Source organism: Porites lutea, chromosome 9, assembly GCF_958299795.1.
Source record: "Porites lutea chromosome 9, jaPorLute2.1, whole genome shotgun sequence".
In the NCBI taxonomy this organism is placed as follows: Eukaryota; Metazoa; Cnidaria; class Anthozoa; order Scleractinia; family Poritidae; genus Porites; species Porites lutea.
In genome coordinates this window covers 3,299,633-3,327,500 of record NC_133209.1, presented here as the reverse complement: position 1 = coordinate 3,327,500, position 27,868 = coordinate 3,299,633, and the positions used below count along the sequence as shown (strand labels likewise).

Sequence of the window (27,868 nt, the reverse complement as noted above, 5' to 3'; positions counted from 1 at the left end):
AGAGATTTTCAGCAAACAGATCGATGAGTCTTATAATTGGAGATGTAGCTATATAAAACTTTGTGATGACTAGATGCTACATTATATTGACATCATAGCCTTGGAGGGAAAGTTTAAGGTTTTGATGTTTACCCAACAGAGACAATCACACTTCTCAGCTTACCAGGGAATATGCTGTTTTGCGGGGTACAGTATGTGTACTGATCTTATACAGTATAATATTGATGACTAAAAGTTGACCCTTTGAGTGCCAATCCCCAAGAACACACCTTAGCAACCCGCAGCCATAATATCGTGTGTTTTTTTGTGTGTTTTTTGTTTTTGTTTTTGTTTTGTTTTGTTTTTTCACGAAAAGGTATTTTTCACAATTTAAGAACTTTAACATTATAACTTCTTGTGATGCAACTTTCCATAACGATGGGCCTGGATTTTGGACTTAGCGTGTAATTAAAATATTTTTGCCCGGATTTCCGATTCAAGGCAAAAATAGAAGGGCGGATATGGTTAATAAATCATAACGGATCGGCGGATTTGTATACCCCTATTCACCCCGCTCCTTAGGGGTGAAAATTCCTCTGGGTAAACCTATATTCTTTGGGTGGTAAGCCCATACTTTATGAAAATCCTCAGGAGTGAATGCAAATTTATGGATTCTTCAAGGGCAAGAAGAAAAGGTAAAGCCTCAACCGGGGGATGTAAGGATATTAAATTCAAAAGGGCCGAAGAAGTACAGGAAGGGGAGGGTGAAGTGGGGACACTATTCACACGTGTGCTATGTTTAGTTTTCTCATAAGTCATCCTTGAGATAAAAATTTCAAAAACTATAAATCATACTCACATAGATCACCGATCCTCCAAGCAGTCCAAAACCGAGCACAAGCAGTCCATTATCACTCATAAAATTCGAAGCCTGACCACCGTCTGAAGCGTGTCTGGCTGCCTGCAGCCGACAGATGGCAAAATTTGGCCGCTTTTCGAGCGAGCTGAATAGTCTACATCCATTCAACCTTGAAGAGCTTATTGCCGGTCTAATCCGACTCAAACATGGTCGGAAAAACCTGCCACAAGTCGACAGAGACATTCTCTAACTGGAATATCAAAGATGACACATGCGAAAAGGACAGCAGTTACGTGAGCCTGCGCGAATGTTCAACGCCGCTTCTCTCGCTTCCGCAGATGTACCTTCGCGCGCGATATCCGCGTGGTAGTCGCGCAGGCAAAAAAAGAAATATCTTGCTATTTTTCAGTATTCGCCATACCTTCGGGGGATGAGTGGGCTCATTTTCCCGAACAGCGGGTGGTAATCGAGCCTACATAACCCGTTCGACTATAGAAAAAAAGTTTACTCTTTTTTCTGTTATAATATTTACGTCTCCGGAAACTATCTGAAACTGATAAAGTTTCTGTAAGCAACTATGCAAAGCTGGAGAAGAAAAACGATCTGACAAGATTTTTCAAAGTTCCTTGGGTCATAACTTTCTGAGGGTAAAGAGGTATGAAAGGGATAGCAGACAAGAGGATATAGAGGGCAGTAAATTTTCCAATCCTCCAAGATTAGATTGGGCAATAAAATAAATACACGGACAACCAATAGAAAGTAAAGTTAACTATATTATGTGCAACTCAAAGACTTTACAATGAAATAGTTTGAGGGTAACTCAGTTTTTTACAGCTCCTAAAATATACAACTATGGATTGACAAAATTAATACAAAAAACAGACTAGACAAAAGCAACAGGGCCTGCTGGAACCACATAGATTTCATTTAAAATTATTTTTCTTTTGATCATATATAATTGTTTAGTCCAAATTATGAGATAATCTTGATCATCACACCTTAATAACAAAAACCATAACTCCAACTACCAGTAGGTTCCTGTGGCTACCATAAATTTACACATTCTTTAATGAGACCTGAGCTATGAAGTTCTAAGTCTTTAGGCTGACAGCTTATGTGCAGTTCAGTCATTCATTGCCCTCCAGCTTCCTGTTCTTCCAGCTGAAAAATAAATCATGTTGTTTTTAACTCAGAGAAAGTCAGGGTCACAAGAGCTGGGGATGATGGAAAGGATCAGGGAGACTGGGGCTAGGGATGAGGGGATCGACTGGGGGAGTGTGTGGCAGGGGGGCAGGGGGTGGGTGGCTAACGTAGTTAAAAGAGAATTAAGGTTTGTAATAAAAGGATTTTATGACTGCATCAGGAGCATTTAGGGGCCAACTGAAACAAAAGTCCATAATGCACAGTGTTAAAAAACAAAAACAAAAAAAACTAATGAAAAAACTGATGACAAAGAGTGCTCTTTACCTTAGCTCGCTCAGCAGGAGTCATGTTTATTGACCAGGCACCTTCTTTAGTTGACTGCAGAGAAAAAAGCATAATTATTAAATATTCGTAAACGTGATTTCGGGTAGTAGATGTGATATTGCATAAATTTTTTTTCAATTCTGACATCTTCGAAGATACTGAAGTCTCAAAGGGCCTAACCTGAGATCAACTTTCTTTTGAACAACACCTTTACTGAATTTTTTTTTCTCGCGTGAATATTTGATTGACTTGATTTTAAGCCATCACGCTTGCAAACTGTAACCTGTAAAAAGTTTTACGTTGCGTGCCTACAAAATCATTATGCATTAATTATCACTTTAATAACCAATGTCAACAAATGCGTCTCGTTCTCAAATTTTTTCTGATTTCTTTTCGCAGGCACATGTAAACGCATTTTGACTGCAATAAAACACGCAAATAACTGTTATGATTCACAGTAAACATAAAGTAGAGTCTCCACTGTCGGCAGTCGCCTTGCTCACTCACAGCTGATGTGCGTGCAAAACAGCACGTTTCACAATAGAAGGCGAAGAGGGCATGTCGCAAAAGTTACTAACTATTGAACTTTCAACTACAGATCTTTTACTGAAAAAAGTAACATAATCTCTCCTTCTTTTGTTGAAAAAAAAACGCTTAAAACCACTGCCTTACCTAACCGCAAGCAAGAGCTGATAATAATATCTTTTTTTATCAATTATCCAGTAGAGACAATGGCCATGCTCGCGCACTGAGACATTGCGGAAGAAACAGCGTTAATTTACAACGGAGTGAATCCGAATTCTGAACCTTACCCATACAATTGCAGTCGACAGGAGACCAAGCCCCAGAACTAACGTTCCCCATTCCTCTTTGGAAGTTTCTGTTTTTGCCTGCGTGTAGCGAGCAACACTTCGAAGAGACTGTCGAGAAGTAGTGGCCCCCAAGGGACGGAGAATTCTTGAAAAAACTTGGAGAGACATAGTTAAGAGTTGAATCAAGTGTACAGCTGATTAAGCCTTGAATCTATCAGGACTACCAAACGACTGAAAATCGAAAGCGTCTGGACAACAAACAGAGCAACACAGGTGATACAGTAAGTTCGCGCGACACAATGAGCTGGGACGTGATATGTTGACACCGGAACTTGTTTTTATTGGGCGGTGAATGGGCGGTGGCCATACCATAGAGGTGTCACGTCACGCGATGAACACACTAAATTCAAAAAACTAAACGCACAATTGACAGTTTTTTGCCTCCCTAGGGCTGAAAAAAGTAAATCTATACGTGCAAAATGTCATAGTTGGCATGAACATAAAATTTTTTTTTTTTTCATTTGCAGCTTCCTGCTTCGTTTGATTTTCCTGTTTCGTGACTTACCTGTAAATGACGTCGCAAGCTATATCAAACCGAAACGAAAAGTCACGAACACAATAGTTTAGCAACAGATCAGAAGGGACTGATTTCTTTTCCGTCTTTTCATTGTAATTTTTTTTGTACGAAAACTTCAAACGTTCCTTTTAAAACGACTTAATATTTCCTATCTCCTTTACTTAAATTCTTTGGCCCAGGTAAAAGTCACTATTTGTTCAGTCGAAAAGCAATAAATCGTGTGGCCAATAGGAGCTAATGCACCTATCAATGTAAATCCCGTGGGGGGGGGGAGTGCGGGCAAGGGGAGGGGATTTGATGCCTGGGACTATCCCCGCTGTCGGGCTTCTGATCGTGTGAAGCGACCCCGGGGTCGGGACATTTGACTTTGACCGACAGAAGCCTGGTATCAATTCAGAAGCAGTTACCAAGTCCGTCCCTCGAGGCTTCCTGAAAGTCACGTTGTTGGAGAAAGGTATGAAGTTTTCATTTGTCTTTATCGCCATAATCCGATACTTTAAACTGTCATCTAAACAGATAATGTCTATTTTATCTTCAAGTTCCCATCTGATTGTAAAACTCGATTGAAATCGAATTCCACCATGAAAGTCAGAGGATTTTTTATGGGTCACTGATCCGACCTGTTCCGGATGTTGAGCAGATGTTATAAAGCATTTTACGTTTTATTAATATTATATAGCACGGTCAATCTTCCTGGAGTGATTTTGTTGTTCAAGATAAGATATGCTAACGGAGAGAGAAAATACTTAATTACGGCGAGTAATTTAATGGCCCTTCCGTTAACCGTAAATAAAAGTAGTAACGACGTGTTTGAAATGTTCTTTTATTCGTTTTATATAGTATTATAGCATTGTTTGTTTAGATTTTTTCCCCTGGGGTAGGGGCTTTTTTGACACTTTTGATTGAACTTTCGTTTCCCACCCTGGGGAATTTGATCGAAAAATTTTAAAATCTGTCAAATCCCCACCCCTTGCCCGCACTCCCCCCCCTCTCCCCCACGGGGTTTACATTGATAGGTGCATAATCACAGACATTAAATGTAAAACTGTTATTTGCTCTTTATTGATATATTTCGGAAAAATCCATTGAAATATCTGCTGGGTGTTATGCACCTATCAATGTAAACCCCGTGGGGGGGGAGTGCGGGCAAGGGGTGGGGATTTGACAGATTTTAAAATTTTTCGATCAAATTCCCCAGGGTGGGAAACGAAAGTTCAATCAAAAGTGTCAAAAAAGCCCCTACCCCAGGGGAAAAAATCTAAACAAACAATGCTATAATACTATATAAAACGAATAAAAGAACATTTCAAACACGTCGTTACTACTTTTATTTACGGTTAACGGAAGCGCCATTAAATTACTCGCCGTAATTAAGTATTTTCTCTCTCCATTAGCATATCTTATCTTGAACAACAAAATCACTCCAGGAAGATTGACCGTGCTATATAATATTAATAAAACGTAAAATGCTTTATAACATCTGCTCAACATCCGGAACAGGTCGGATCAGTGACCCATAAAAAATCCTCTGACTTTCATGGTGGAATTCGATTTCAATCGAGTTTTACAATCAGATGGGAACTTGAAGATAAAATAGACATTATCTGTTTAGATGACAGTTTAAAGTATCGGATTATGGCGATAAAGACAAATGAAAACTTCATACCTTTCTCCAACAACGTGACTTTCAGGAAGCCTCGAGGGACGGACTTGGTAACTGCTTCTGAATTGATACCAGGCTTCTGTCGGTCAAAGTCAAATGTCCCGACCCCGGGGTCGCTTCACACGATCAAAAGCCCGACAGCGGGGATAGTCCCAGGCATCAAATCCCCTCCCCTTGCCCGCACTCCCCCCCCCACGGGATTTACATCGATAGGTGCATTATGTGTTACAACTAAAAAATTTTAATACAGGAAAGGGGGAAAAACTTTTAATCATATCAGAAACGTAAGCATATGACTCAGATAAATTAAAGTATTCAACATCAACCTTATCTTACGTTCTATTTTTTTACAGATTTTGGAATTTAAACTTTATACCACAAAAACGTCCATGAAAACAACGCTGATATGTCTACAGTTTATATCCAGCTAGCTAACACAAAGACAAGCCAGTAACAATTGACCAGAACTAGCAATAAAAAAGTCATTGTTAGGTACACTGTATCTGTAACTGTTACAGCATTTATCATTTTCACAAAGGTACATTTTTTGAGCCCTTGACAGTAAGTTCAGTGTAAGAACTATCCTCATTTGGATTCAACTTCAAAGTCCTTGTCAAGTTTCCATTTCTGATACCCCTGAAAAAATAACATAATTAAAAAGAGGATATTACATTGCACACAGAGATATGAAACTTCTCTTTCAGTGTTGAAAAATAATTCAGGAGTGAGCAGGAAAATATTTCAGGAGTGAGCAGACCAAACAAGTGAGATATTCTTCAACATGAGAAGAGAAATTTCGTATCTTCAAGTGGTCATTCAATGTCCTGTTAAATAAACACCAATGAAATACCAAACCATTTTACTTTAATAGTTTTTGGTTGTGAAAGGTGCGATTAATTATGTAGCCACAGCAATTGTGATCTTTTCGCATGTAAAGATATCATGTTTTCGCCCAAAAGTTCACCTTCAGCACCTTCATTGGTGTTTATATAATAAAACTATTTAATAGTTGGGTCACACTTTCACTCACAGAGCCATGAATACATGTAACGACATTTTAACTTTTCAAAACTTTCATATGGTATGTCTATTTTTATTGCACTTAGTTCTCATTTTTAAGTCTGAGAATGAAATCTTATGGTGCCACCGTTCAAATGAAACCTCTTCAGCAGTTCCTTTACATGGTACCATTTGTTTTGGATGTAGTTCTAACTTTTGAGTCTGCTTATGAAATTCTATGGTGTGACCATTCAAATGAAACCTCTTCAGCAGTATTTTCACATGGTACTATTTGTTTTGAATATAGTTCTAACGTTTGAGTCTGCTGATAAAATTCTATGGTGTGACCATTCAGATGAAACCTCTTCAGCAGTATTTTCACATGGTACTATTTGTTTTGAATGTAGTTCTAACGTTTGAGTCTGCTGATGAAATTCTATGGTGTGACCATTCAGATGAAACCTCTTCAGCAGTATTTTCACATGGTACTATTTGTTTTGATTGTAGTTCTAACATTTGAGTCTGCTGATGAAATTCTATGGTGTGACCATTCAAATGAAACCTCTTCAGCAGTTCTTTCACATGGTACCATTTGTTTTGGATGTAGTTCTAACTTTTGAGTCTGCTGATGAAATTCTATGGTGTGACCATTCAAATGAAACCTCTTCAGCCGTTCTTTCACATGGTACCATTTGTTTTGGATGTGTACATAGCTCAAACTTTTCAGTCAGTGCATGAAATCCTGTGGTGTGACTATTCAAATAAAACCTCAATCTTTAGCAGTTACGAAGATGGTTGAGATAGCTGAACTGTTTTAGACTATTAAACCCATCAACCTCTCCCTTAAAATCAGTTTTTGACTCGTCCCAACTCTCTGGTAGTATTAACGTCTAAGATGGCAGGATAACGTCATTCCCAAAAACAAATCATGGATCGCGCTCCAAAATATGCCTGCTTTGCAGGCTAGCAATTAAGGCAATAGACCATTTGACAGTTGAGGACTTAGTATCCTAGCCTTTGAGTGAATGTGAGGCTGGGGTTGACCTTCTTTTGATACAAACCTCCTTTTTTTCTTATGGAAATCATGCTCAGGCCAGGTTTTTATTAAGAATAACAGGGGCGGATCCAGGATTTTTTTTAGGAGGGGGTGCACTCGTCTCTCGCTCTACTTCAACACCAATGAACCACATAGTTTTTTTTTTGGCAAAATGCCAAATGTATTAGAAAACCGCAGGTCATCTCGGGGGGGGGGGGGTGTGTGCACCCCCTGCACCCTCCCCCTAGATCCACCCCTGAATAAGCTACCAAATGTTAGTTGGTGAATTCTGTGTATTAAAAAAAGACTTCTCCAATCTCTGATCTCCGATGCCTTATGAACACCCTGCATGTTTGAAAAATACTACTTAGCATAAGAAAAACATTATTTACATAAGAAAGCAGGATAAGTAGTATCAAGACAAGGTCAACTCCACAGCCTTGTTTCTATCTACAGAGTACTTATCTTGAAAGCGCCAGCAGCTGTGTCTAAAACCGGCTGCTTGGAGGTTTGACCCGTCCAGTTTTTTGGGGAAATAGGGTAGAGTGAGAGAGTGAAAGCCTGAAATTGCTTACAGCACTCAGTCACCAAGCCACCTACTTTTACATCCTAGCTGTCTACTTTAAAACTTGATGAGAACCAGCTGCATCAATAACTATAAAAAGGCCTATTATACTGCAACCATAGAAAACCAGTGTTAACTCACAAAAGCAAACATAACACCACCAGCAGTTGCAATTCCTAAAGCAATCAGATTTTTTGAGTAGTTTGGTCCTTCTCCCTGTGTCCAAGAAGCATGTCTCTTAAGAAGAAAGAGTGCAACAGGAGATGAATGTATTCTTCTGAGGAGATGCCCAAACATGTTGGTTCATTAAGCCCTTGACTTTATATGGACTTCACTGATGATTTCAGTTGTCTCTCAGGAACGGGGAACAAGGTCAGAAAAAAGCACTGTTGAATAAAAATGGTCACAGGAATAAGTAGGATTTTGAATGGGTGATAATTAAAGGAGTGCATGACATCAATATGCCCCAAGCAAAGGTAACCCTCAACATGATGTCAAATATATAATTTCTACCTTTAGCTTGCTTTGTTGCTCAAGCAAATACAAGGCAAGGAGAATCAAGCAGTTTGTCAAAAGTGACTTGGCACTTTTATAAAGTTATCACTTAAACTGAAATCGTGGATGGTAAAGACCTTGAGTGTGATTCAACACAAACTCAAAAAATGACAATTTTCACACAATCAACACCATATATCTTTGTCTAAAATACCTTAGAAGAAAAAACTTTCCAAATAAAAATTTAATGACAATATTGGTAAAGAAATTAAACTGGAATATCCACCAGAGTGAGGCAGTGGGGCAGGGGTAAAAAAAAAACCCTGCATGGCATGGACTTTTGCGATATTTTCTGCAGCAACATCGTGAAAAAAAAAGATTAGCATAGTGAAACCAAACAGTCTGTAAAAAGGTGCAAAACCTCTTTCCGTTTCAGGCTATGGATGCTCCAAATCACCTGGTAAAGTCTGTGAGTACAAGTGCTAAAGGACGTTTTTGGTACGAAGGCGGGTCAAGAAGAAGTGTGGACGTTGACTAGCGCTGTAAAAAACGTAAGGAGTAACTTACTACTTTTCAAAGAACGTACATTAAAAGTACTTAAACACAAATCTTTAGATCATCAAAAATGATGTACTTCGCTGTTATCTTAAACCCTGTATAAAAGAAGAATTCACTCTTACCTAATATCCGCCATTGTTTTTACCCAGGCTTCCTCGAACACCGCGAAAACTCTCTTTAGATCCCAGTCCCTGCACTAGCCCAGCCCAGCCTTAAAATTATCACGCAGAAGTTCTTTTTGGGGCTTATCCTTCAATGTAGGTAGGTTGGTATGCTGAAACTGCCGAAAGCCCATCCTCTGAAAACAAGGGGCAGTCAGTCTAGTCAAGGGGAGAGGACGGGGACTGACAAATACCGGCGTAAAATTTTCCTCGGTTTTGGCAGGCGTTTGGTCATAGCATCATGTGGTAGCATCGTCCTCTATTTGGAGAAAATCATGAAATACGAGTCCGTTATGAATTAATATATTTATATTTTTGTTATTTGTAATAAATCTAAGATCAAATCCAATTTAAGATCTTGTTTTATGCCAAAAAGTAGCTTACACTTTAGATTTTAAAGTAGTCTGTGTAGATAGCGGTTTTAATTGGGGAGGGACATTTCCTGCGAACAGCAGACGCGTTTCCGGTCGTCGCTTCTCTCCCTCCTATTTTTCGGAGGGAGAGAAGCGACGACCGGAAATGCGTCTGCTGTTCGCAGGCTAGGAGGGGTAATACGCAAGCCGTTTTTCTCGTGAGAGATCGACGTACGCGTGTACTTTAAAATAATAACCGCTGGGATTTTCTTGACCATTAGCGCAAGGGAGTGGAGTGAGTATTCGAGCAGGTAAAAGTTGTGGGAAAAAAAATAACAAAAGAATGTGGACATATGACATTGAACTCTAAAAGGGCGAATTTTTTCTCACTCCAGACTCCATACTTTTTAAAGCCTAGAGGGGTGAACGAAGGTTTCTAACACTTTCTTGAACTACCGCTAAACAGGAGAAGGCTTGTATCTGTTGTCAAACGTGAGAAAAATTCGCTTCCTCAGTTTTAAGAGGGCGATGGCCAGTTTTATTTTCATTTTTCTTCTTAGCCCCCGTTGAAGGTTTGTGATGCAAACCGAAATATCGGGCAGACATAATTCACCACCTTTTTAATTATGTTTTATTATTTTTATTTTTTTCTATCACTCTTCCTGCCGTAAGGATCAGTTTACTGTTTTAACTTTAAAATTTGGTACACAAGATTTTACTCAGAAACCAGGTCTACTAAAGATCCGGCTCACCCTCACTGGTTTGTGGTCGTGGTTTTGCCTTCACAAGTGTTTCTTTTTATTTTCAGTCAGAATCTCGGTGTCTTTTCCACTTATCTTTGCCGAGTGTGTACTTGGAGCAATTACATAAGCAAAATATAGCATATATTATATTTACAAAGAATAGATATATTTCGTGGAGACCATAAAATCTTTAAAACAAAACTGAATGCAGGTTTGGCACTACGGCAAAGGGCTGACTTATTATAGGCCAATGTTTCGGCTAACAAAATTAGCCTTCCTCAGGGTCAGAGCTATACCGAGCGAAAAAAAATCTTTATTGTTAGATGAGATGAGAGAGAATATACTTAGTCAAAAAGCAAGTTGATACTATAGTCGCCAAAAAGGTGCGACAATCATGTGAACCATTTCGCATACGAGTTACTGGAGAGTCACTGGCAGCTGTAAAGGGGCATTTCCCATAGTACTGGAGAACAAACTTTTCCGCAAAGTTTCTCTCTTCCCATGGTCGCTTTCCCCACTCAAGGTCAGAACACTGGGTGGAGTTTAAACGAAATAGATGGTTTTTTTCTTTATCGAAAAACACGCAGCTCGTAATCTTACTCTTCAGGTCCTGAACTAAGGAAAATTCGCCAATTTTCAGGATCTTCCCGACGCATGTAAGCGACAGATTAGGCTTACGACAACTTGGATCATACCTCACTTTAAATGTTAATGAACTTTCGCATCCAAACTGGAGGCGCGAAGATGGTCCACTGCACTCATCCTGGTCAGCGTACATCGACTTAAAATGGTAGATTCCTTTACCAAGAGCTGGAAGTAAACAAGGCCGTTTGATTCTGGTTGGATTTTTCATGGCGATTTTTTCGATATTTCGACCCCAAATAGGATAAGGATCTTTTATATACGGAAGCCAACTCGAGCAGAACTGTTTCAGAATATGATACTTAAAGTATACGTCAGAATTTTTCACTTTGCGTTCTACAGGTACACTTTGTGAAAGTCTGTAAATCAACACGTCATTTCCGATTGCTTCAGTGACGCCAAAGCGCGTGATTCTTGAGCGACAGCCATTGGAGAAATTTGACAACAGCAAATAATCGTTCAAGTGGAATCTTGCGCGCCCAGTACCAGGCCACTTCTCGGTCACTACTGAACTGCATTTGTACGGAGCCTGGTGCTGGAAGAAATACCGATCCTTGCAGTGGAACCTGCCATAAGGAGAAATATCAACCATGGTCTCGTTTATAACCATCATCCGAAGCTTATTCTGTTGAGATTTTTCACTCCAAATTCCTTGAAGGTTTTTTGGGAAGGTGCATTGCGTTTTATTCAGCTCAGATGGATCCCTCGTTGATTGGTCAAAAGTCATCCTTTTCCTGATTTGTATTCTTAGGAAAATTGACGCGGCCGACAAATTTCGCCAACATGTTGGTTGGTCAAAAAATTCCACTTGAATCTCTCTATTTTTTCCCTTTGCATCGGCTCTCTGAAACCTAGCGCAAAGAAAGACTGACTCTTTGCTGTCATGGGATACTTTTCTTCCAAACTTTTGTCGTTTGACTATAAAATATGTAAATTGATTATCCTTCCACGGAGCACTGTAGTAAAGAAAGCGAAGCCAGTCCAGCCCAATTTCTGATTTCTTACTCCTCAAGGAGCAGTTTCTCTGTAGTGGTAGTTGTACAATAACACCCTCCATTCCCAAGCAGTCCGACTCGAATATGGCTGTATCATTGTCATTGTTGAAAAAGCACCTTTCATCTGTTTTTCCGTTGTAGAGTTGCATAATTTGAAATCCTCCATTCAGCTTAGCGGGACAGCTGGGTAGCTCTTGCATATTGCTTAGTATCAAAGGGTTTACATTAGTAATTAGACTCCGAGAATTACAAGTTAAACCTGAACTGTTCTCTCTCCAGCGAGACTGTTGATATTCGACCACATTTCGCCCCCTTTTTCGAAACTTTATACAGGAATACCTCACTCTTGTATCATTCTTGTTTGTAGCTTTCTTAGATAAAATTATAAAGACATGCGGAGCACGTTTCTCCCAACATCGAAACTCCTGTGGGTAAATCCATGAAGGAGATGACTTTAAAGCAACTATTTGAACCTTTCCACCTTTAAAGATCCATGACAATTCTCCACTTCTCTCAGTGTTTACATTCCCGTAGAAAGCATTATTTCCTTCATTTTCAAGCCGTCTTACTTGCAACCAATGTCTACAAATTTTGCTGGGTTGAGAACAAGATTCTTGCAGGAAACTCGGAAAAAAACAGGATGGTTTTTCTACCATTGCCCCTTCAGCAGTTAAATAGGTTTTCCGATTGCACGAGCCTATAAAAAACACCAGACAGAGGAACAGATGATTTCGAACTGTGGAGCCCATTTTTAAAAGAGTCTTACGCGTAATGCAATCATGCAGAACACAACGGACCAGCATGCTAATGCAATGCCTACATCATAAGTAGCCATTCAAGATAAACCGGAAGATAACAGAATCATGAAAGGAAGTGAAACACTCACTGACACTTCAGGAAGAGGAGTGGGAGTACTCAACAAATTTTTATATGGGGAGACTCCGCCCCGAGGTCCAACCCCTTACCCTTTTACATACCATTTTTCACGAAAAAGGTACCCCTTTCGTACACCTATTGACAAATGGTACTTCTTTCACATACCTCTTTTAGAACTTTACATTCCTTTTAACTGTTGTAAATGCACTGTCGTTTAAATAGGAATCAATCACAAAAATAGAGCGTTTTCTCGACTTTATAAAGCCATAAAATTCATCTGTTAGCCTTTTTGGACCCTTTCACAGATCCAGATGACAGGTTCGGAGCCTCCCCATATAGGCCATTGTAGGGAGTACCCCCTTCCCCCCCCCCGCGGGCTGACACTAAGGGTTCTGACTTTCCACAGTTTATCTCTTTTGTTCTGCCATAGCACTCTAACTAATTCAGGCCAGAAAATTTCAAATTGCCACAGGCTCAGTCAAAATCAAGTAAGCACCACAAACTTGTTCCCAGTGTTATTCCGGCCATTTCAAAATAACGAACAGATAAGACCCTAGGTCGGGAACGAGGTTGTTCTTGTGTAGACTCAAATATTGGGCAATTAGCACATCCCTCTCCATGGTGTTTGATCCACCTGGCATATAATTTTAATTTACGAAACTTTTGCCTACATAAATTGATATTCTCTTCTTCCAGATTGTAGCTGCTTGCAAGGCGTCGAAAAGCGGGATAAGTTGAGTGGATGAAGGAGATGTTCTTCGAAGTGGAAGTATCAAATACAACTTATGTAATAGAAAAGAAAATTAAAGTGACATGGAGAAGTCAGCATCTATAAGAGTAGCAGGTTCACAGTTCAATGTGTTTGCAACCAAAAGCGCGGATCGGAGCGACAAGCGAGACGAAGGAGGTGAGCTTGAAACTGCTATATATGTGGTCATATAGTGCTACCTTCCCCTTGGTTATACTTTGAACAAAAAAGTTAAGATAAAGCTTGAAGAGTTAATAGAGAAGAAAACTGTCTTCTAACTGTCTAGATTCTCCAGCTGGGCATTCTTAGGGATACTGGTCTAGCTTAATGTCACAACAACGCAGACGTGTTAGCTCAATTATTCAGCAAGCGAATGCCTGCGACCGCAAGCTACTCCGCTTGACCTAAATGTTGCGTGGAACTGTATCAACTCTCAGTTATGGGAAATTAGAGGAAGTTCTCCTCGTGATGAGTCTATAAGGGAGTTTTGGTGCCCAAACTGATGTCGTGATAGTTCGACTAATGATACACGTCTGTTTCGAAAAGATAAAGCTGCCAGAGCTCCTCAAAAAGGAATAGGAGATTTCTGTTTCCTTTCTTTTCTGATATAGAATAGATAAACCAATACTGATAGAATTTTGTCAAGTTGACAAGTGAAAAGTATAGCTTAAGCGTTTATTGATGGTGGTAATTGAACTGAAAAACTTAATTGTTCATCATATCAGTGAAGGATACAAAAACTGTTATGTTCACTCTATACTGTTGAATTGGATTGTTATCTAAGGCTGGATTATTTTTAACGTTAGTAAAGAGGTTCGCTTCAGTTACTCCTAAATGATATTTAATGCAACTGAAAAATCAGGATAACGTTTTTCATTTCCACACCATAATACGTTTGCAAAGTTGGATAAATAAATTGTATACTTCCTTTAGTATGTTTCCGTCATTGAAATCAGGAAAAAAAATTGTCCTCTGCAGTAATTATTGAGCATCTCTCTACTAGTTCTCCAATATTTTCCGTGATATTGGGATAATATGTTTCTTTTGGAGAGACTGGGGAAAGCAGGAGATTGAATCCTCTAAGGACTAAAAGCCCTAAGAGAAAATGTTTGATGACGTTAGAAAATCAGAAAAAAGTGGAAAAAAAACTTCTTCACTTGGTGGTGGATGTCTGAACCGGAGTGGGGGGAAGGGGGTGGAAAGGAGAAATCCGGTTAATTTTATTTTGATCGTCAATACAGCAATGAGGGCCTAGAACCCTGGGGGATACTCCCTATAATGGCCTATACAGGAAGTCCCCGCCCGAAAGGGGTACCTCTTGAAAGCTTCAGGGATTTCACAGGTTGGAGTATATGAAAGGGTATGCAGCGAAATCTGTTATTTCAGTCTGCAAAAAGGCCCAAAAGGGGGAACAGATGCATTTTATGGCTTTGAAAAATTCGACAAAACGTTCTTGTTTTGTGGTTTATTTATATTTCAAAGACAGTACATTTCCAGCAGGGATTTCCAAGGGGATAAAAAGTTCTAAACTAGGCATGTGAAAGGGGTACCATTTGTCAATGTAAGGTATACGAAATGGGGAACCTTTTCTGTCCAAAACGGTATATAAAAGGGTAAGGGGTTGGACCTCGGGGCGGAGAGCGCCTCCCCGTATAAAATTTTAATTTAGCCCCGGCCCCGGGCTTAGAACCTGCTTCTTAACTTGTGGTTGGTTATACAACTGTCGTATAAGAGCAGAAATTGGCAGTCTGGAAGGTTCGTTATTGTATAAGAGCGCTTGCACAAAAATTTATAATGCATGTCTGGTTTTTAAGTAGACCTACAATAGCGAACCTCTTGACGTAAAAGATCTGTAGTCAAGTTCGCCTGTCAATTAAAATTGTTTTCAAATTCAAGAAGATCCAGATATTGACTTTGAAATTGCATGAAAAGGTAAGGCCATAAAGAGCATTTCCTATTGAGGTTATGGGCAACTAATATTTATTGATAAGCGTTTACTGATGTTAATTGATTTTTCTTTTTATCGGACAATGGATTTCAAGTACTCCTTCAGATTTTTTATTCCTCGCGTAATTGCATAGTAGGCTATAAAGGAAAAAGTGTTCTACAGATCCATCTGTACATTTTCACGGAGTCCATTCAAGCAAACTCGTAGCAGAGTTCAACGAAAGAGGTAAGAAAGAGAATGGAAATTCAAACAAAAATTGATATATTTTCCTTTTTTTAGCTTCTCTATAACGTTTTTTTTTTCAAGTCAGTGTGCCTGGTGTCTATTGCAACCTTTAATGCCTTTTACGACTATAACCGTCTTAAAAAAACAAATCTTCGATCATAAGGGCTACACTAAAAAAGAAAACATTACGTGGTGTGTGCGTCTGATTCATCACCTTTTAAATCTCAAAAATCTTTTAGTAAGAATTGGTTGTCTAAAATAACACAAGCAGAAAGTGGCTGTGAATTTTTTAAGAACTCGGACACGAAAACTAACCTAGAAAAAAAAAAACATTACCGTAGTAATGTAAAATCAAAACATAGTCAATTATTTTCCAACGCTTTTTAAAATCACATCAGTTAATGATTTTTCACGAAGAATTTCTGACTTCCAGCTCGAGAACTAAAATCAACAACTTGTATACCGTCAGGAATAACTTAACCAAAGGAAGAATTAGATTAAGCCAATACATATGGGGATGATACAATAACAATACAAACTGAATAAGAAATTAGTTTTTCAATTTGCTTTTAGGCTGCTGGTTTAGTTGGAGAAACCATTGCACGCAGGGTACTGGCTTAGAGACCTTCAAAGCTTGATAATGGCGTCAATTTCTCTGCTTCTCTTGGTTTCTTTCCTTTGCATCACGATTCATGGCTGTTTTGGTGGCGATGCTCCTACCGTCAATGCCACCTTTTCCCCAACTGCACCAAGACTTCCGTGCGAGTATGTCGCCATCGGGAGATGTAATCATGAATTCAAAAACGTTTTCTTGATCGCCAAAAGGCGCGCAATCTATGCTGGACGAAGTCAAAGTTTTAAGGACAAGAAAAATGTTTATTGCCAAGCTCTTCAGGTATTAATTAAGCTTTACTGAGTATCGACCCTTTTTAATACTGTCGTGAAGTTCAGTCCTTCTTTTTTTTCTGAACAGTTTTTCCCCATCTCCCGTCACGGCAAGGTTAAGCGGTTGCCGTGAGTGTTTATGGGTGACGGCATTTTTCAGACTGTTTATCACGCCCTCTGATTGCCACCGTCTCATTTTGGTCAAAAGCTTAAGCGAAGCAAAATTGCACTTCAGTGAAACTTCGGAGATCCGTGGTGATATTCGTCTTCTTCTATCCATGGTATAATAACACTTGAACTCTGGACACAAACACTCACTTTTATCGTTGAAGGTATTGCTCTAGAGTTTTGCGTATTGCAAACCGCCGTGACACTGTTTAGATGGTTAAGGTTTAGGGGTCTGTTTGAGCTTTAGCCACAACTGAAGAGATGGAGAAGCTTCCCACTCGTATCTCCACCCCTTTGCGAGGGAAAAGAATAGGGAAATAAGAACACGGGTTTAAAATAGAGTGAATATTACACTGATCATTATTTATCGTTGTGCATCATTGTTGTCAACAGACTTTTATGGACTGCTTATGGAAATCTCTAAAGAAATGTCGAGGGGGTACCTGGCTTGCACAGTATAGCTTGGTCGTCCTGGAACATGGTGTGATGGACAAAAAATGTGCTGTGTGCCGTCGACATCGGGTTAGAAAACTTGAAAAGGCCTTAAATGGTAAGAGGAAAAAATAACAAAAAATTCCCTAAGACACTTTGGAAGTTAGTTTAAATATGTTGGGGCGCGACGGCTCCCTAACAAGTGTTAAAGGCCCTTTTTTCATGTTTTTTTTTTCTCACTCTTGGATTATGTATTCGATGAACGCAAAAAATGAACGAATGTGAAAGTGCAAAGAGGGTGGGGGGTAGAGATCGGTAGCAAGAGTCAGTCCTCCTACCCCTACCACCTGGTGCTTTGCGCCTCATACGCTCGTCTCACCCAATATTTGTAGTGTTGCCGCGAATGGGTTATCTGTGCTCGTTACGCGTGGGCTATCTGTGAATACTTTCAGGCCTTTATTCGCCCTCTTATTTATTGAAGTGGCCAGTTTAAGATGATCTTTTCGTTACATACTCCTGACAAATCCTTCTTGGTCTACTTTTCAGCAAACAGGCTACAAAACTATGTTGGTAAGTGTTCCTTAAACTAGATAAAAAATACAACAACAATCTTCCTCATTAATCTAAATATTTATTTATAGCCAAAATAGGACCTCTTCAGCCATGAAAAGCAATGAAAGGAGGCTTTATTCGCAGGCTAATTACTAAAAATGAGCACGCGGGTGGGGGAGGGGACCAATCATTACATCGAGGACTGCCTAATATGCAAACTAATAAGGCCAAAAACCCTTGTCCTACCAAGTTGAGGATTTGGAGAGGGAAAATCTTTTAGTAACTTGAGTATTCGAAATATCAGGAGCCCATTACCCAGGCTGCAAGTATCACCAGATTCTACCCACGGAAATTCTCGCACTCGTGCTTCAGTGGCTGAGTGATAGTACCAAAATACCCTAATATCCCTGAGGTTACCACTGAAAAAGAACCATTGTTGCTGTTCCTATCCAGGTCATGATACCTGCCCAGCTTGCGCACGGTTTGTCCACCGAAAGTGCGTTAAGCGTTTCCTCGACAAGATGACGCAAGACACAAACATGTGTCACGATGTGCAGGAATTCATCGCTTGTTATGTTGAAGAGGGGGATCCTAAGAAATCTAGTTGTGGCCTGGAAAGGATTGTGAAGAATTTCTCTCGCCTATGTGGGCAGCTCGGAAAGCAAATGTTGAGAGAAGATGAGATTCACCCTGGCTTGATGTGCTGACAATGACAAGGCATCCAGAACGTGATTTGTTGGAAAGCTATAGGCATAAGTTGGTGAAAATATCAAAACTAAGCGGAAATAAACGTTGCACATCTTAATTAAGGAAATTAAACTTTATTATGCTAGAAGTCTGTTGTCAGTCTTTGGTCTACTTTATCTTTAATTGTCCTTTTGTGACTAAGATTATGGCCTCCAGTCAACAAACGTCCAGCTTTGAACTTCTTTTTTGCCCCTTCAGATAGCTCGTAACCTTACAAAACTTTGCATTATATTACCAAACAAGAGTGGACTTCCCAGCCTAGCTCTCTTACCCGGTTGTTCGCGCGAAGTCTTGGAAAGGGTCGGCGAGTCCGTTCTCGATGACGTCACAGCTCACGGGAGAGTCCAGAAATGACCGTGCCAATAAACGCCTTGGGGCTAGGCTGGGGTCTTTCATGTGCTGATATTGATTTTCCTCTAGGTTTAAAATTAACCATTCAGCTGAGGTCATTGCTATGAGATTGTGTGGACATAGCCTCCCCCGCAGACATCACTGCCCTGCTTAAGGGAACGCGTGGGAGAATGGGGAGAGAAAGGGGAGCGACAGTGAACAACTCTTTTTTACTCCTTTTCTGGTTCTCAGACTTCTCACGGTCACTGTAACCATTCTGCAGAGGAGGCTAGAGTGGAAATACAGGCAGATCATTCAAATCAAAGAACCAATAAGAACTCAACTCATTCCACTTGCCAAGCATGGGAAAATAGGCATAACGCGATTGGCTTTTGCTCTTACTCTTGATTGGCTAATATATTATAGTGATGGGAGAATTTTCAGTCTGTCACAACAATTAGACACCAAATGCACAGCTTATAATGAGAGGCAGGGCAAACAAGATGGCGGCGATCGGAAGACAAAAACCCATTCACATTTTTCATTCTTCAATACATATCCTTTAATAACTCACACCTGTTTCTATGGAATTGAACATTTATGGAACGTCAAGGGGATAGGATCTCTTTTTATGCTGCAAAACTGAAAAGAACAAGTTCTAGCTCCAGCATAATGTACCTTTTTGCATTAAAATGTACAAAGCATGAAAACATGCCTAGCGGGTACCCGGTCCATGGGCATACCCACAGTGCACCAACCAGTCTGAAATAAACTCGTAGAGACCCTGTTCTAGATACATACATTTGTAGGTATTTTGGAATTGAAGTTTCCTTTACCCGCAGCCCCCCACCCCTACCCCTGGAAGAAAGCATTAGAGAAAATAAGAAGAGAAAAAATACGAAAAAAAGTGATTGATTGACTGATTTATTTTAATTGATTGATTGATTGATTAAAATAAAATAGGACATTTACCATTTCCATGAGCAATGATAACTACATTGATTGCATGCAACTCCTTTCTGGGTGGGCCAATGAAGGGTACACATCTTTTGACAAAATTATGGACAATTGGTCATATTAAGTAAGTAAACAAACTAAAGTCCTACAATAAAATTATATTATTCCTTGATAGCAGCATCTCTCTTTTCACTGGGAGCCTTTTTAAGTTATCTTTCGCTAAAAGATGTGACAATTTGACAACGAAACTGTTAGCCTGAAAGGTATTTTGTACCTCAACTACTTTTCATACTAGATTACTGTTTTTGAATAATTTCACTTTCTTCAGTGTTTTGGAAAGTACCAAATGATGAGTAAATGTCTGAATTAATAAAGACTAACTCTTGTAATATTCTCTCTCATTTCAAAATCTGAAGTGTTGGCATCTCATAGGATGAAGAACATTTAATTTAATTCAATATAAAAAAAATACCAACTCTCTTCTAACTGGTAGACTCCTGGATACAAAGAACATCACATATTTACCTACATGGGACCTCAAATCTCCCAAATGAAATTAACTAGCCCCCCTAGTGTAATGGATGAGCCAAAGATAAAAACATGTGTGAATAAACAAGCTGAAGACAGCAGTGGGATACTTTGTGTGAAACTGTCCATCCAAGTCTCAATCTCGTTTCATTGTTTGTGCTCACTGGAGGACTCTGGAGTGGAATGCGGAAAAGATCCTTTATTTTAGGCAAAATGTAAATCCTCATAGAGGTGCAGAAATGTCAAGAATGTATTCATTATGTCACTGCTGGCAGAGGAGGCTAGAGTGGAAATACAGGCAGATTGTTCAAATCAAAGAACCAATAAGAACTCAACTCATTGCCAATATTTACCTACAAGGGACCTCAATTCTCCCAAATGAAATTAGCCAGCCCCCTTGTGTATAGCCTGCGAAAAATGAATGAGCAAAAGAAAAAAATGTCCATGAATAAACAAGCTGAAGACAGCAGTGGGACACTTTTAATCTATTGGTAGTATGGTCTGCCGTAAACCCAAAATTTCACAAAATTAGGCTCTTCAAAATTAATTTACGCATTCTGATGATACTTATATGTAACTATGACTATAAGCATTCATCACCACTGTAAACACTGTTACTGATTTGAAGGCTGAGTTGACTGCGTACCAGGGGTGGGGCAAGTTGATGAGGTAGGAGGGGTGGTCCAAAGAATCAATATCCAGATTTTACGTCTACAGAGGTTGGCATTTCTGTATAATAGGTAACATGAATCACAGCAAAAAAATTTATATTATTATATATTATTAGTATTCTTCATGTTACTGTAAAACTAACAAATCTGTGAACCCCAGAAATATTGCGGGAAAGTTATAGTGTTTAAAAAAATTCAATCAGGGATGAGAAAACTAAAGTTATGTGCATTGGCCCAACAATGTTGGGAGTTGTTGTGTCCATTTGCTCGTGGCTAAAAGATTTACCATTTTCAAACTTTGCACAACAACTTCCAGCAACACACAACAACATGCAACAGGTATGCAAACAGACACAACAAGTAACATCCGACAATGTTGCATTTGTTTGCACAGGGTTTAAAGCGCAAGAAACAAAAATTCTTGGTTTGTGGTTTTGTGGCTAGCTCGCATGTCCTGATCAGTGTGTTAGTCACCACACAATAAACACGGTTTATTTTGCTCACGGTTTTGTTAGTTTGACAGTAAAGCAACTGATAACTAATGCAACATAGTATGTCAGAACAAGTCTTATTAAAAATGCTAAAATGCTAATTTGAACTACTTTCACCAAAACAAACATACGGTTCATCTATCTAGGTTGATAGGGATACCCCTGTGGAGGAAACCCCCCAGGGGGTGGATAGTAGCCCCCTGGAGGTGGGGCACCATAAGGAGCACCAGAAGGAGGGGGAGCTGTGCCCATTGGATACTGCGGAGAAGCTGCTCCGGGATATCCCCCGTATGGTCCTGGTGCTGGATAGGGGCTTGGTGCACCGTATGGTGGTGCTCCTGGAAACGGTGCTTGTGCAGGATATCCTCCGGGTTGAGGTGGCATCCCAGGGAATCCTCCGGCGCCCGGGAAACCTCCGGTGCCTGGGAAAGGTTGAGGTCCAGGTTGAGGTGGAAGTCCGGGCTGTCGGGGCGGTTGCCCCATAGCGGAGCGATTCATAAGAATTTCTCTCGCTCGATCTCGGTCCCTTGAGAAGCTGAGCACGCTGTCTAAAGCGGACAAGTTATTGTCATTGATGAGGCCAGCAATCAATTCCAACGCCTTAGTCTTGGATTTGTCAAACGAGAAAACGCCCATTATGGTCGCTGCCTGCTGACAAGATAAACTGTACATTCGCGGAGCACAAATCTCAACCACTGTTAACCTATCGTCATCGAACGGGAACTCCTGGACCAGCTGAGCGACTTGTTCACCAGACAAATAACCATATGAGCAGGGAAGAGTTGACCGAATCGCATTCAATTTCTCGTCCTTGAAGGATTTTGACTGAACGGCTCGTTTAATGTTGTCAAAGCTGCTTGGATCCATTACAATGTTGATTTTTTTTATCGACAATCAACGTACACTGTCGACAAACCTCTACGAGCGAAAAGACAACTCGAGTATTCTTCTTTAGGGAAGGGACGATTCTCATCCAAATATGGCCATAAGTGGTGATGACGTGTAAAGTGAATGAGGTAAAGTAACTTCCGTAACTTGTATTTCCGGTTTCGATCTTTCACATAATTGATTTCGATACTTACCCATCGCGTTCACTTCTGTACGTTACGAATTTTAAGTTGGTCATTCTTGGCGACAAATGACAACTTTTATGTAAGAAGAAAACCACTTCTGGTAAGTGGAAACACGGAACTGTTCGCGCAAAGACAAAGAAAAACCCCAGAAATGCAAGAAAGAACCTACAACTATTCATGTTTATGAAGTTGAGTTACCTTAAATAGATAATGCGGAATATTTCAAGCAGGAAAAGGGCAAGTATCGATAGTGTTTTGGTTTCGAGGTTAACGGGTATATAACAAAAGAACTGGCATTGAGATTCACAGATAAATAATTCATTTCTTTTGTTTTATTCCTCTCAACCTCAGAGCCAAGTATGAATTTAGATAATTCGAAACTGGCCTATTCATCCAGGGGTCAATTTCATAAAACTTTTACACGTGTAATTTACAAGTGTAGCTATTGTTCTCAGACTCTAAAACAATGGCTACACTTGTGAATGACACGTGTAAAAGTTTTATTAAATTGACCACAAGGCCGCTAGATCTTGCACAGGACACCCAGCTAGGCAATCCTTCAATGAATGCCCCGGTGTATTAGATAGACTGACTGTTTCTTCAAGGATAAACTGCTGAATTTTAAACTGAATTTTGGCAAAATTAAGCGCCTTGTTTATAGTAAAAATATCAACAAAATAACGTTGTAATTAAACTGAATCTAACGGCCCTTTTATGCGAAAAGTTTGTAATATCCGTTCGTTTGGCCAACTACAACCTCCAAATAGACAATCTCATCCCGTTTCCCCCACCCCTACCCAAACTTACTCACCCCCCGTACCCCTACCCCCACCCAGACTAACTCATCGTCTTTTCCATCCCTGTACCCCGACCAACTCCTCCTCTTCCCCCTGCATTCAACTTCACCAACCCTAACCTAAAACCTGCGCAAGCTGGACAACACAGACCAATAAGTCAACTCTGATGAGTTCAGCAGGTTATTGGACCAACCAACAAAATTCAGTATTCATTTAATAATATTTCATGAATTGCACAAGTTGGATCACGTTGTTAAAAAAGGAAGTAACCTTCAGGTTACCAGAGACTCATAAGGAGTTGAAAACTCCTTACGAGCTTCTGTAGATTTTCTAGAATCAATGTTCAGACAAAATGCAGCTAACTACTTCATGGATTAATCGACATTAGCCAAAACAAGAAGAATTACAAAACTGGTTAACTAAAGAAAAGTTTAACTTTTAACTGATATAATTATGAAATATTCAACGAAAACTAAGTTATTTTTTTACAATACAGTCCCTGTTTTGGGTTTCAATTCAAAGGATAACGCAATCGTTCTTTTTGCGATGTACGATCCTGTAATGTTCCAAAGATATCGAACCCGTCGAAAGTCATAACTAGAGGATAATTTCACCGTCATCTCCATAGGGTCATTTATTCAAACGCAAGACTGAGTCTGCGGTAGGCTCTTCAAACAGGTAGGTTTGAATCCGCCACTTTGAGGTTGCGCGGGAGACCGAGTCGAGATGGTTGTCAAGTGCACTGTGGGACTGTTTTGGGGGACGCATTTTCAACATGGCGGCAAATTCGTCCCCCAAAACAGTCCCACAATGCACTTTGACAAGCATCTCGACCCGGTCCCCCGCGCAACCACAAAGTGGCGAATACCACTTTCGCACTATTAGTTCGCGCTGTGACCTGAGCATGCGCACATTCTTCTCCCTTCTTCATCACGGTTGGTGATATTCGCATTCTTCGGTATCAATGGCCAGCTGTTATTTCAGTGATATAGCTTGGGACCAGCTGACGTAGTTCCGCTAGAGAACAGTCCTCGGGCATCGGCAACCGGGTCACGTGAGGGGCTAGGATATGAGTTGGTAAAAGAGCCTCCCCTTCATCTGTCAGGTCCGTCTAAAAATGAATCAAATTACCAATTATAAGGGCAAACAAGAATTTGAAAGCACTCTGACAAGGTCATTTCCAGGGTTGAAGTGGGACGATTTCATGAGGGACAAAGGCCAGTGCTTCATCCAGGCTATCAACAGTTTCCTTTACAAGAGAAGTTTGTTCTTAAACTGTAAACCACGCTTACCAGCTCTTTCATGACGATCTTCATGAAATTTGCGCACATTTTAGCCATATCGTATTGGCATAACCTGTAAAGGAAGAAGAGAACACGGCAATCAGTTTGACAGTATAATATATTTTTGTCCAACTTAAAGGCGCATAATAAAGTGCTATTCAATGAAAATCAACTTTTATGGCTATTGTTCTTTGTGAAGAAAGGAGTTTAAAGATTACAGTCGATACGGTTGTTTCTTTCACTTATCTTTCACATTAACTCCGAGGAGACAGTAACAGACGGCAAAAAAAGGAACTGTTGTTTAATACAGCATTTCTGAGTTTCAAAATCCGTCAGTTTCTAAAGAAATTCAAGTTTAAAACGATCCTCCAATACCACCTGTCTTTGGGGGACTCTGAAATAAGACCCCCTTCCCCCTCCCTTCACCACCTACGAATTTCCAACTTTCTACATCATGAACCAAACAACATCACAAACAGTTAAAAAAAACACAGGGCCATTCGATGCGAAACAATTACTTACAAGTCTCTGCTTGTGTTGGATGGCAAAATGTTGATTCTGGTGCAGAGGGAGGAGACATCAGCATGAATATCTTCCAGATCATACTTCGTTGGTACAACTTTGCCCTACAACAATGCAAGACAGTTGTTAATTTACTGTTGTCATGCATTGTGGATCACTAAAGCACGCAGACTTAACGATGACGTCATTTGAACACAACTACCGTAATTTGCCAAGATTTTGTTTTCTTATGCAAAATATAGCTGTTGTTATGAAAACAAAATAAGTTAAGGGGGAAATGGTACATTCAGTCCAGGAAGTTAATAGAAAAATCATGCACTGTCGTTTGGGATAATATTGCTTCTTTTCTCCTTTCAATAAGTACGGTGAAATATCTGAGTTTCATCAATAACATATTATGAGTAACCAATCAAATACTGCAAGGTAAAATAATAATGATGATGATGATGACGATGATAACAATAATAATAATGGGGACACAAATATGTTTGTGTTACCTTGGCAATGTCTTGAAACTTTTCCATTAGTGCGAGGTAATCCAAAAATACCTTGTATGAAAGAGCAAAAAGATGAGAACGCGACTGGAAATTAGGGGCTTAACATACACCGTTTCTGCCGACGACTGCAGGAAGGGGAACATGTTTACCATGTGTGAGTACTAAAGGGGACCATGTTTGCCCAAATGTGGTAGTGTTAGCTTTACTGTTCTACCCGGGAACCAAGCCGTTTCTCCCTGGGGATTTACCTGTACCCGTTCCCGTTCCCGTACACCAGCATGTAGAAAAGGTTACATCTTAAGGTCTCCATTAACTTGGCTATTTCTATCCTCATCATCTGATTGGCTGAGAATCTTGTGCCAAGGTCTTCACGTTGTTCAGACTAGTTTTTCCGCGCTCCACGAGAGCTGTATGTTTCGGTGTCTGAATGTCTCATTTTGTTGTTTATTGGACTGGATTGTGATAGTCTGGGTTTACGGAACTAAACTGGAAACCGCTCTTAACGCAAGAACATTCTCGTCAACAGATTTTCAAGAGCTCTCGACTCATAGCGCTGATCAGCAACGATTGCAGCTACGGGGATGACAATGGACTTATGACAAACCTGTCCTCCTGTCGCCCAGTCCCTCACGGTGGAGCTACGATCTCTCGGTTCCATTTCTCCAAGCAAGGTCTTCAAAATGTCATACTCCCCTAAAAGAAAGAATTAAGCGTTGAATTATAATACACATCGTCCAGGCATTATAATTAAAGGAATTGTTCAAATTCTTACCGTTGATGATCGCATCACTGACGAGGCTGCGCAATACAACGTTATGCCCCAGACTCCAATGACGCGCCTTAACCAGATGAAAAGCTTCCTCGCGGGTGCGACCCTCGTAGCAGGAACGCAAAGCCTGAAAGTAATAGGAATAAGTCTCCTTTCAGCTTCGACACCTCTCGCCACCTAATGGCCCACCGAAGTTAGGGTACAAAGGGTAGAAAAAGGCCACTAGCTAATTCCCTTAAAAAGTTTCATATCACACATCACATCGTAGATAACATAAAGCTTCGTGGAGTAGCGCCTCTTAGAAGGTGTTTTCGGGAAGCAGTTGACAGAATTTAAATCTGCTTCGCATGTACCATATACAGGGAGACCATACAATATTTATCAAAAACGCGATTGAATTTGAAAAAAGAGGCCGATTTCTTCTTGGCTATAACCCTGTTTGCCAAGTTTTGTTGTTATGTGAGGCCATTTTGTTCGCTTCGTTTACTTAAGTTTTAAACAGTCAGACTGGATGGTGACAGTATGTTAGGTCAAGTTTTCATGCTGTCCAATATTATAAATTGTAGGGTTATTGGTAATATCAAATACCTCGAAAAATAAATACAAATGTCTCTTGGCAAAACAAACATTAAATACAAAGAGTTTCACGTCACCTTAGCCTCGTGTATCCATTCAGCAGGGATTTTTAAGTCATCTAACATAAAGCGCTCTTTCTCGACATTTTGGTGATCCGCTGACAAGCAGCAGTGGCGACACAGAAGACTACGGACAGCGTTCTCTCGCCTGGCAATATTAGATGAAAAAAATAAACTCGTTATCCTCCATTACGACAGATGACTTTACGACATTACCCTTACAAAGCACCGTAAGAAATACATGCACAGGATAACCAAATCCAATAACCACTAACACCATTAGCAGGCGCCAAGGGTTCGAGTTCAATGAGTTCATAATTTTGTGACATTAAAAAGCCATTTCACATCTCAAAGTTTGTTTCTTGGAGAATGAGAGTTATTTGCAGAAAATGCTACTGAGAAACAAGTCTTGAGAGAACTAAACGTACTTGTCTAAGTCTTGTATATGTAACAACACGAAAGCAGCCCAGTGCCACAAACCCATTCCCTCCAACTGAGAGGCAAAACCACTGTGTAACATGCCCGAGTGGTACTCGGAGAGATGCGTGTACTCGAGAGACTGTAAGACCTGATACAGATGCCAACTGAGGAGAGAAAAAAGAAGAGAAAAACACAGAGAGATTGTGACTCAGCTAGAACTGCATGTTTGTCACCAGTTACAGAGACATTATTGTGCAAAGAAATTGCATCATATCTTATCACGTATTTACGCGATTACCTTAATTCTACGTCGTAGTACAGGGTGAATAACGGCCGGTCAACGGACACTGTCCGGCCAGAATGGCGTCTTGACCGGCCACAAGCTCCACTCGCCGGTCATGTTGATCGGT

General features: G+C 40.1%; 5 protein-coding genes and 1 long non-coding RNA gene across 6 annotated transcripts in view; 1 reads left to right on the top strand and 5 right to left on the bottom strand.

The window, feature by feature from the left end:
* Positions 1 to 1,128, bottom strand: part of LOC140948004 (apoptosis-inducing factor 1, mitochondrial-like) — a 14,135-nt gene extending 13,007 nt beyond the window's left edge. The window contains exon 1 of the mRNA XM_073397232.1: positions 839 to 1,128. Coding sequence (XP_073253333.1) covers positions 839 to 1,081 — 243 coding nt within the window. The 5' untranslated portion in view covers positions 1,082 to 1,128. The remainder of the gene's footprint in view (positions 1 to 838) is intronic.
* A 4,468-nt stretch (positions 1,129 to 5,596) lies between these two features.
* Positions 5,597 to 8,339, bottom strand: LOC140947934 (uncharacterized). The gene is made up of 2 exons (XR_012167010.1): positions 8,099 to 8,339; positions 5,597 to 5,993 (listed from the first exon to the last, which is right to left on the bottom strand). It is a non-coding gene; the product is annotated as an uncharacterized lncRNA (long non-coding RNA).
* Positions 8,340 to 10,265: 1,926 nt separating this feature from the next.
* LOC140948140 (uncharacterized) lies at positions 10,266 to 12,560 on the bottom strand. Its single transcript, XM_073397364.1, has one exon. The coding sequence runs from the start codon at positions 12,558 to 12,560 to the stop codon at positions 10,587 to 10,589; it is 1,974 nt and encodes a 657-aa protein (XP_073253465.1). The 3' UTR covers positions 10,266 to 10,586.
* Positions 12,561 to 16,320: 3,760 nt separating this feature from the next.
* LOC140949278 (uncharacterized) lies at positions 16,321 to 18,539 on the top strand. The gene is made up of 4 exons (XM_073398505.1): positions 16,321 to 16,596; positions 17,148 to 17,304; positions 17,733 to 17,756; positions 18,192 to 18,539. The coding sequence occupies exons 1-4, from the start codon at positions 16,342 to 16,344 to the stop codon at positions 18,443 to 18,445; spliced, it is 690 nt and encodes a 229-aa protein (XP_073254606.1). The 5' UTR covers positions 16,321 to 16,341; the 3' UTR covers positions 18,446 to 18,539.
* Positions 18,540 to 19,772: 1,233 nt separating this feature from the next.
* On the bottom strand, positions 19,773 to 22,404 carry LOC140947762 (proline and serine-rich protein 1-like). Its single transcript, XM_073396944.1, has one exon. It carries the CDS (start codon positions 22,327 to 22,329, stop codon positions 21,601 to 21,603), a length of 729 nt encoding a protein of 242 aa, XP_073253045.1. The 5' UTR covers positions 22,330 to 22,404; the 3' UTR covers positions 19,773 to 21,600.
* A 1,099-nt stretch (positions 22,405 to 23,503) lies between these two features.
* The window catches only part of LOC140947417 (nuclear pore complex protein Nup98-Nup96-like), a 30,513-nt gene continuing 26,148 nt past the window's right edge, over positions 23,504 to 27,868 (bottom strand). The window contains exons 33-40 of the mRNA XM_073396509.1: positions 27,467 to 27,622; positions 27,057 to 27,186; positions 26,407 to 26,530; positions 26,239 to 26,327; positions 25,635 to 25,685; positions 25,138 to 25,241; positions 24,625 to 24,688; positions 23,504 to 24,443 (exon numbers count right to left, since the gene is read on the bottom strand). Coding sequence (XP_073252610.1) covers positions 24,294 to 24,443; positions 24,625 to 24,688; positions 25,138 to 25,241; positions 25,635 to 25,685; positions 26,239 to 26,327; positions 26,407 to 26,530; positions 27,057 to 27,186; positions 27,467 to 27,622 — 868 coding nt within the window. The 3' untranslated portion in view covers positions 23,504 to 24,293. The remainder of the gene's footprint in view (positions 24,444 to 24,624; positions 24,689 to 25,137; positions 25,242 to 25,634; positions 25,686 to 26,238; positions 26,328 to 26,406; positions 26,531 to 27,056; positions 27,187 to 27,466; positions 27,623 to 27,868) is intronic.

Coding starts and splice junctions, on each gene's coding strand:
- LOC140948140 (XM_073397364.1), bottom strand. CDS start 12,560: ATGGTAGAAAAACCATCCTGTTTTTTTCCGAGTTTCCTGCAAGAATCT.
- LOC140949278 (XM_073398505.1), top strand. CDS start 16,342: ATGGCGTCAATTTCTCTGCTTCTCTTGGTTTCTTTCCTTTGCATCACG. Junction 17,305..17,732: donor ACTTGAAAAGGCCTTAAATG/GTAAGAGGAAAA, acceptor TCTACTTTTCAG/CAAACAGGCTACAAAACTAT. Junction 17,757..18,191: donor CAGGCTACAAAACTATGTTG/GTAAGTGTTCCT, acceptor GTTCCTATCCAG/GTCATGATACCTGCCCAGCT.
- LOC140947762 (XM_073396944.1), bottom strand. CDS start 22,329: ATGGATCCAAGCAGCTTTGACAACATTAAACGAGCCGTTCAGTCAAAA.